Source organism: Equus caballus, chromosome 13 (genome assembly GCF_041296265.1).
Source record: "Equus caballus isolate H_3958 breed thoroughbred chromosome 13, TB-T2T, whole genome shotgun sequence".
NCBI lineage: Eukaryota > Metazoa > Chordata > Mammalia > Perissodactyla > Equidae > Equus > Equus caballus.
In genome coordinates this window covers 10,159,721-10,168,646 of record NC_091696.1, presented here as the reverse complement: position 1 = coordinate 10,168,646, position 8,926 = coordinate 10,159,721, and the positions used below count along the sequence as shown (strand labels likewise).

Sequence of the window (8,926 nt, the reverse complement as noted above, 5' to 3'; positions counted from 1 at the left end):
GCTATAAAAAGGACCCTGGAGACCTTTGCCTTGGGAAGGACAGCGCCTGGCCCAGGGTGGGGGTACAGCAATGGGGCTTGGTGGGTGGCGCATGATGACCAACGGGAATTGGTCAAAGGGCAGCCTGTCAACCTTCCTCCCCTCTAACTCCAAGAGAGCTGACCGCCCTTCAGCCAGGGTCTCTCCAGTGGAAGCCTGAGCCATGGGTGGGGCAGGGCAAGAGGGAGGGACAGGCGGCTGGAGTTGTAAGTGTGTGACAGCTGGCTTCCAAGAAGCCAGGGCCAAGAAGAACCAGGGAGACGGTGACGATGGAGGGAGGGGTGAAAGAGCCCTGGAAGGAGCAGTCACCGACAGGCCAGGCTGAGGGAAGGACACTCCGCCCCCACCCAGCCCCCTCGGAGGCCCCTCTTTCTTCCAGACTTCCCTTCCCATCATCCATCTCAAGCTGCCACATGCCAAATTTCCAGTGCCTTGCCCTGGGCCTCGGACCACCAGCCCTTCTCCTGGGTGGGGCTCACACCTGAGCCTTTATGATCCTGGTCTCCTCCCTGGCCACTGCCAGTTCCATTCCTGTCATGGGCAAAGGTCCCAGGGGCCTTTCCCAAACTCCCACCGAAAGAACCCCACTCCATCGGCCCCAACCTCCTTCAGCTCCCGCCTGACAGGCCTGGCTGCCAACTACAGTGGGAAGAGGAGAACCCAAAGCCTGGGCATGCAGGCCCTTCTGCCCGTGTGTGTCTGACCCCGGGACCCGGGGAGGTGAAGGTCTTTGGGGAGGCCCAGCTTACCCATCAGCGCAAATGGCAGCTGACCCAGCCTGGGCCACCCACCTCCCTGACCCAGCCCTGAGCTCCTGATGTCAAGGGGGAAGGGCAAGGATGACAAACCCAAGAGGGCTTCACCTTCTGCCAGTCAACAGTCTCTCCTGCCCCCACCCACTCCCTAAAAATCTGGGCCCCCCAATCTCTATGCTCCCTATGAAGACAGCAATGGTCCCTGAGAGCTGCCCACAGACCCCTCCCTTCCTCGCTGCGAGAAACAGGTGCTCCCGGGCCCCCCGCAACAGCTCCTCTGGATGTCCCTGTTCTCAACCTAGCGGAGGCACCAGCAAGTGAGACGAAGAAAGACACAGAGCAGCATTGTTTACAATAAATGCTATATTGTGTTCACATGGGAGAATTGGAGGATTGCAGAATTCCTGTCCCCAAATGAGACCTTCCTGCGAAGGAGGCTGAGGGCTTCTGGGCTGAGAGGTTACTGCAGGGATGGGGTGAGACCCAAGAGAGGAAGGGAGAGGAGGAGCTGGCAAGGGGGTCGGAAAGGGAGGTGAGGCAGTAAGGAAGGAGAGGGAGTTAGGAAAGGAGGAGGAGGGGGCTGAGGGAGCTTCCTCACCTCAGGGTCCCACTTCCCCTCATCCTTGAGGACCTGGAGAAATCCACACCCCACATCCCACCCCCACCCACGGGGATCCAGGGCCCTTGGGGGAGAGGAAAGGATGGAGCAACAGAAGGGGAAACTAAGGTCTGGGGAGTACCAGCTAGTGGTCCTAAGTGGCAGAGGGCATAGGGACAGGGGTCAGGGAGAGGGAGGAGGACTTAGGACTGGGACACTGGGATGGGGGTTAAGGATTTAGGGTGGAGGGGACAAGGATGGGGAAGTGGAGAAAACAGAAACAGGGAGAGATGTAGGACTGGGAGCTGGATAGGGGAGTGATTTAAGAAGGGGGGTTAGACGGGGAGAAGATATAAGGAATGCGGGAAGGGTCCCCCAGGGAGTTACCTTAGCAGAGGGTAGGAGGCAGGGATGGGCTGATGGCTGGCGACAGGTGTTGGGGGGCAGGTGGTAGGGATGCGCACAGGGAACTAGAGACTGAGGCCTGAGATGGGCAAAGGATGTGGGGACTGGGGATCTGAGAGAGGCCACATAAGATGAGGGCTGACACAGGAAGGTGCATTGGGACAGAGGTCTGAGCGACCACATCTGGTTTGCACAATGACTGTTCAAGGTATCAGGACAAGTATGCTATACACATTTTACAAGTTCAGAGAAGCTACTGAGTTGCCCAAGGTCCCACAGTGGAAGATCCTGGATTTGACCTGGGTCTGCAGGTGGGTTTCACCAAAGTTGAGAGGGTGCCGGTCTGGGGACAGTCTGATTTTGCCCAGGATTCCAGGAGGCTGAGCTGCACGCGTCCTTGGCCATCTCTTGAAATGGATGCAGAGCAGATGCTTCCTTCCCGCTGTCCAGGGCAGGTGGACAGGGTAGGGCAGGGCTCACATCGAGGACAAGTCCACCTCAGGTCTCTGGGTGTGCACCTGCCACAGAGCGCATGAGAGGGAGTCAGAACAGGAGCCACCCCGCTCAGGCTGGCTGGGAGTTCACTGCCTCCTGGTCCCAGCCCAGCCGCCTGCTCTGGTGAGCAGGTGGGGCATCTGGAGCTGGACCTGGGAGAACCTACCATCCCCCCTTTGCCCTCTCACCCTCACATTGGTGTCCACCTTCTCCAAGGCCACCTGGAAATTTTCATCCCTGACTAGAGAGTGAGAAAAGAGGAGGGGAGAGAAGAGGGAGAGGGAAGAAATGTGAGGGAGGCAGGGCTTCAGGGGGCTCCTGTGCCCCAACGTGCCCTGCGGGGTCAGCCTGTACAGGACCTGGCCTTCCCCAGGAGGGACACGGGGAAGAGGCGATGCCAGAGCCCTGGCACGAGGTAAGTGTCTGTCCTGTTCAGGGAAGGTCAGCCGGTATTGCCCAGGCTGCCGTGATGCCCAGGGAAACCCCTGCCCCACTTGCCCAGGAGGCAGGACTCACAAGGTCAGCCATCCTGGAAGCCCAAGTTGGAAAAAGTCCCCGCAGTGTCCTCGTCCCAGATCTCAAACCACTTCTTGTCATCGTCCAAGGACCTGGGTGGGGGCACCGCGGCGTCAGGGCAGGGCCTCCGCGTCTGTGACCCTTGGGCGGCCCTCACCCCTACTCCCAGGGTGACCGGGCTCCGCCTAGGCCGCCCCTCCTCTGCCAGTGCCTGAAGAAGAGGGTCAGCTCCACCATCAGCAGCGCCCAGGCCCCCGCCAGGCCTCCGACCAGCGCCCTCCACTGGACGGCCACCTCGCAGAACCAGTGCGTGTCTGTGGAGAAGCAGCTGGGGAGGGGGTTACAGGTCACAGACCCTGCCACCTCCCCTACCCAGCCCTGTCAACTCGCTCAACTGGACTCAGACAGGGCTGGCAGCGGGGCGGGGCTCCCCATAGGGCGAGTCCGCGGGGCTCCCAAGTGTGGGCAGGGCCTCACCTGCACTCGGGACCGCTCTTCTGCACAAAGCACTGGCCCAGGTTATAGTCAATGGCTCCTTCCACATCTGATGTGCAGTTGGTGACAGAGCGAAGCCGCTTCTCCTCCAAGGGGAAGTAATAATCCTCACAGCCCTCGACAGCAGCACGACGGCTGATGGCTGTGGGGAGGAGAGGGGGTTGCAGAGAGACTACCCAGGAGCCTGGTTATGGGGATTCTGAAAATGGATGGGGAGGACTCCATTTCCGAGGGTGGGGTGTTGTGGGGTAGACCATGGGATCTGAAGCGGGCAAGGCAGGCCCCCAGGACTCTCACCGTCTCCTCACCCTGCCTCCCAGTGCTCAGGTGGAAGCTGATAATAAGGGCCAGGAAGACATCACTTGCCTCCCCAAAGGTTCTCCCCTCCTCCCCAGAGAATTTCAGTGAGCAGATGTCCCTGGGGAGAGGGGTCATGGCCCCCTGGGGCCACTCACTCCTTTGTCCCCCATTCACCTTGCTGGATCAGCTCCGTTCTGGTGTCCTTTCTCACAGTGATGCAGTCAGGCTTAAAACACAGGTCTGGGGCACAGAGGCACAGGTGGAATTGGGGTGGGTCAAGGGGTCCGGGCCAGGGAAGCAGGGCAGGCATGGGGGAGGGCAGAAAGGGCTCATCTTCCCCAAATAATCAGGGGTCCTCAGCCATCCTGGAGACCTTGAGCAGAATGTCAGGGGGGCTCTTCCCCAGCACCCAGGTTCTGACAAACCCCTCCTTAGCCCCATCCTAGACCCAGTTGGCTGTGAACCTGTGCCTCTTCTCCCAACCTGCCAGAGGTACCACAGGGCTGCCACCTGAGCCCAGGAGGCCCCTGTCTGAGCTGGAGTAAGCTGGGATGTTGGCTGTGACCATGACCCCTCCCTCCAGCCCAAGGCCCCCAGCCTTGGCTCACTCTGGTTTTTCTGGCAGCTGTCCACATCCTGGCTGACATTCTGAAGCTCACCTTTCAGGACCGTCTTCACCATCTCATAGTTTGTCTCCAACTGGGAGCTGAAGGGCAACTCCAGCAGGACCACATAGTCCACCACGATGCTGCCATTCGTGAAGGGGTCAAGAAGTTAGGGGCCTTACAGGCCTCCCAGGCCTGGGGCACAGAGGTTCTAGAAGGGCCAACCATAGGTGCGCAGGTGTAGAGGGGAAGGGGGCAAAGGCAACGAGTTGGGATTCCAGGCATGTTATTTTCAGAAGGGGCTGCCAGCATCCCTGACGTCGTCAGCCTGGGAAGGCAGGACTAGGAATGATTGGCATTCCTTTGCATTGCCTCAAGCCATTACCAAACCAGGCCCTCCTGGGTTCTCTGCCTCGCTCATGCTGACCCACTCAGCAGACCAGGTGCCAGCCAGAATGAGACCAGCTACAGTCCAGACACCAGACTTCCCTCCAGCCCTCAGGTACCACTTCCCTACATGTTCCATGCAATCTCTCTCCTTCCGACTTGCTTAGAGAGGAGGGGTGGTGCCCTCCTTCAGAGAAATGGCTCCAGAAAGTGATCACTAAAGTCCCCACACTCCCTCCACCCCTCCCTTTATGAAGTCTGATGATTCCAAAACCAAGGGATGGCTTCTCCAGCCTTTCTTTATGCCCCCTTCCCCCACCTCACTCTGTCTCCACAGCCTCAGAAGGGTCTCCTACCTCAGAGACAGGATCTCCACATCCTTGAACCCCTGCACCTTTTGGTAAATCTTCTGCATCTGAAATGTGAAAAATTGCTGGCTCACGTCTGAACCTCCAGAGCTGAGGGCAACCAGGGGAGGACCTTTGAGTTCCCTACCCCTTCGCCCTCACCTGACTGCGGAAGATGTTGCTGAAATCCTTGTAGGCCTTGGAAGTGTTGTCATGGAGATCCGGGAAGAACTCCTGGTCAACAGCCACCTCCATGCCCACTTCAGCGTTCACAGTTTCTGCACACGGCATGCCCTGCTCTGGTCACTTCACCATCCTTCCTGTCTGACATCACCCCCACCACCCTGACCTGAAGGCTCCTTCCATGCACCCTCTCCGTGTTCCCAAGGACTGATTGAAGAGCAGGAGGGAGAAAGGTAGGAATTCTGGGATGACTTGTCCCGAGAAGAGGGAAAGAATGGAAGTCAGGGTGCTCTCGTTGTCTGCCGCAGTGGGAGGCGAATAATGGCCCCCACCAATACCTAGGTCCCTCTCCCCAGAACCTGTGAATATGTTCTGCTAGATACAGGAGGAATCAAGGTTCAGGTGGAATGAAGATTGCTGATCGGCTGACGTTAATTTGGGAAAATTAATGTGGACTATGGGCAAATGAATGTCCACCCAGGTGGACCCAATGTAATCACGAGGGTCCTTAACAGTGGAAGACAGAGGCAAAAAGAGTCAGAATGAGTCAGGTGAAGACATGACTAGAAGAGAAAGGCACAGAGATGCAATGCTGCTGGCTTTGAAGAAGGAGAGAGGGGAGCTTGAGACAAGGAAGGTGGGAGGCACCAGAGCCTGGAAAGGGCACAGAAATGGATTCTTTCCCAGAGACTCCAGAAAGGAGCACAGCCCTGCTGACACCTTGATTTAGCCCAGCAAGACCATGTCAGATTCTAATCTGGAGAACTGTAAGATGAGACATTTGTGTTGTTACAGTTGTGAAGTTTGTGGTAATTTGTGACAGCAGCAATTAAAAACAATTACAGCTCCAAGCAACCCTGACCAGGAGTGTGGCCCCAGCCGCGTGTGAAGGTGATGGTGGAGAGGGGGTGTGGGGTAGCAGAGGGCATGAGAGCGAAGACAGGAATGGAGGATGTGGGCACTATGGCATGGGTGCCTCCACACGGACCACAGGGCTGGGCCCAGGGAGAGTCAGTGACAGCCAGGAGACAGTGCAGAGGACAGGGCCCCGGAAACTCACCCAAATCCATCTGTTCCACGGCAAACTCGCAGTGGAATCCATAGAAGGTGCTGGGGCAGACACTCCTGAGGCCATCCCATTGACCCTCGTACTGTCACATGCTGCCCTGGCGCTGACAGCAGTTCCAGAGAACCCCAGGGGTCAGAGGCAGCAGTCCTGAATCCATGTGCCATCATTCTCACAGGTGCCTTGGCAGCATGAGAAGAAAGGGAAGTTCACGATAGGGCCTGATCTTGATGACACAGGAATTTAGCAGGAGAGGGAACATGGAGGTAGGAGGTCCAACCTGGGGTGGTGTTCACCTGAGCAGTGCTCGAAGTTGTGGTCATCTGAGTAGTGGTGGAAGCTGTACTTGGTGATCTAAGGGTGGTAGCAGTTTGAGGGGTGGTTGCCAGTGTTCTTGGAGTCTGGGTAGTGGGTGAGGTGGAGCCAGTCAAGTTGCTTGAAGAGGTCACAGCAGTTGGAACGCTGCTGCTTGGTTTGGTGGTCTGTGGGAGGCTAGTGAAGCCGGACGTACTTGCATGGTCACAGAGTTGGTGCTCATCCAAGTCCCAGCAGGGGGTCTTTGTGTGCTTGTCAAAACTGTGTTGACGGGGACAGTCCCAGTGCTGATAGAACTAGGAGCATCACTTATGAGGTTGGTGGGACCAGTTTCGAGAACTGAAGTAGAAGTGTTCAGAGGTGTAGGAAAGACAGTAGTCATACTGGTGGGTCCAGGAAGGGTGACCTTCTCAGTGGTAGAGGAATGACTGATAATGAGATGGTGGGCGTAAAGGTAACTTCATGAGTTGGATCCATTTCCACACATGGAGTAGTGGAAGAAGCAGGCACTGTCGTAACTGATATACTTTCTGGACATGGGGCGGTGGAAGAACTAAAGATAGTAGGAGTGATGGTTGTTTCGGTAAGAATAGGGATCACAGGAGTCTGGGGTGTAGAAAAGCTTGTAGTAGCAGACGAAGAGGGAGTAGAAAAAGTGGTGACGGGAGAAGACCTTGTATTTTCTGTACTGGAGATGGGCAGGGGATGGAGGAAGAGAGCTAGGGGTGAACTCTGAACTTACTCTGCTGGAAGACAGAGTAGAGGATGTTTTTGCTGTGCAGGCAGAAGAAAGGATGATGGTACTGAAGGGGTACTTATGGCATTTGTATGTGTATTCAAAGCAGAGGAGGATGGTGTGGGAGAAACACTAGAAGGAATCTGTGGTATTGTCGAGGTGGCTGTTGTTAGAACGTGTACAGTAGCAGTAGTGTCTAAGTCTGTAGTTGAGGCACTGGCAGAATTACCAGTGACCAAGGTGGCAGGGGGTGAGGTGTCAGTGGGAGTGCTACTTCCACTTATGGCCAGGGTGACAGAGGTAGTGGGAGATGTCAGGGGGGATGTGGCATGGGTTGTGGGCAGTGTAGTAACAAGGGTGGATGGACGGATATTGCTGGTGGTCAAAGGGAAGTCTGGTTCTGTGGTTGGGGGAGGTGGAGATGATATAAGCACACTCATGGGTGGTGTCAGGATGTTGATGATCATGGGGGTAGAGGTGGTGGATGTTGGTGAAGAGACGACATTCGTGGGAGTGACTGATGACGTAAACGGGGGAAGAGCAGTGGTGCCTGTATTGGGAGCTTGTGTGAGAAGGTCACTGGTGGGCATAAGGGTGATTTTCCTGGTGGTTGTGGCATGAGCGGTTGTGTAGGTCGTCTTGGCTGTTTGCATCGTGGGTGGAGTGGAGGAGGGTGATCCCATGGTTGTTGAGGTTGTGAACGTATGGGTCATAGTGTGTACCGGGGTTGATCCTGTGGTTGTACGCAGTGTAATTGTGCTACTTGCAGATGAGGTGATATCTTCCATAGCGTTATCCCCGGACTAAGGGTAGATGTGGAAGAGGAGCCTGCAGATGTACCTGGAACACTTCTTGAGAGGGAGGAAGATGGAGTGGGATGTGTGCTCGTGAGCATAGGTGATATGCTAGGTGTTGTGTCAGACGTGATGGTGACACTGAAGGTCGTTTCTGTACTGTGTGAGGTGGAGGATGAATGGACAGTGGAAGTGGGTGACGTCAACATATTGGAGAAAGTGAATGTAGAGGTGAGGTCACTTACGGTGGTCCAGGAGCCAGTAGTGCCCAGAGACATGGGGGTGATGGTGGTCATTGTTGTTGTTGGGATACCAGTGCTAACAGAAGATATGGTTGTGCTTGTGGGTTTGTGTTTGGTATCAGAGAGAGGGCACGATGGGGTTACCGCAGATGTGGTTGTGTTTCCTGTGGACGGGAGGTTTGAAGAAGTGGCCTCTGAGGTAGTGGGTAGTGTTGTCAGGGTGAGTGTTTTTACAATGTGTGAGGTAGAAGTCATGGCCGTGTCCACAGCTGAGGAAGTGGGGGAAGTGACTGTGATTGATTTGGCAGGGGTCGAAGTGTCAGTGGGAGTGGTGCTTTCAGTTGTGCTCCATGTGACAGTGGTAGTGGGAGATGTCAGGGTGGATGTGGTGTGGCATGGAGGCAGTGTGGTAACCAGGGTGGATGGAGAGGTAGTGATGGTGGTCAACGTGGAGACTGGTTCTGTGGTTGGGGCAGGCAGAGTTGACAAAAGTGCACTCGTGGGTGGTGTGCACATGTTGGTGGTCACCAGAGTAGAGGTGGTGGATGTTGGGGAAGAGACGACAATCATGAGAGTGATGGATGACGTTACAGGGGAGGTGTAGTGGTGCCTCTGGTGAGAGCTTGTGTACGAAGGTCACTGGTAGGC

General features: G+C 56.0%; 1 protein-coding gene and 1 pseudogene across 1 annotated transcript; both read right to left on the bottom strand.

Annotated features, from left to right (window-relative positions):
• Positions 1–2,812: 2,812 nt before the first annotated feature.
• LOC111767629 (mucin-3A-like) lies at positions 2,813–6,361 on the bottom strand. Its single transcript, XM_070232572.1, has 9 exons — positions 6,356–6,361; positions 6,186–6,276; positions 5,105–5,220; positions 4,952–5,010; positions 4,212–4,360; positions 3,778–3,843; positions 3,286–3,445; positions 2,984–3,136; positions 2,813–2,900 (listed from the first exon to the last, which is right to left on the bottom strand). The coding sequence occupies exons 1-9, from the start codon at positions 6,359–6,361 to the stop codon at positions 2,813–2,815; spliced, it is 888 nt and encodes a 295-aa protein (XP_070088673.1).
• On the bottom strand, positions 6,300–8,332 carry LOC138917216 (mucin-3A-like; annotated as a pseudogene).
• Between the last annotated feature and the right edge of the window lie 594 nt (positions 8,333–8,926).

Bases quoted from the DNA above. Each gene is read 5' to 3' on its own strand.
- LOC111767629 (XM_070232572.1), bottom strand. The intron at 3,844-4,211 runs GTGAGCCAAGGC...TCTGTGCCCCAG, and splicing joins CAGCTGCCAGAAAAACCAGA to ACCTGTGTTTTAAGCCTGAC. The intron at 3,137-3,285 runs GTGAGGCCCTGC...CCCCCTCCCCAG, and splicing joins AAGAGCGGTCCCGAGTGCAG to CTGCTTCTCCACAGACACGC.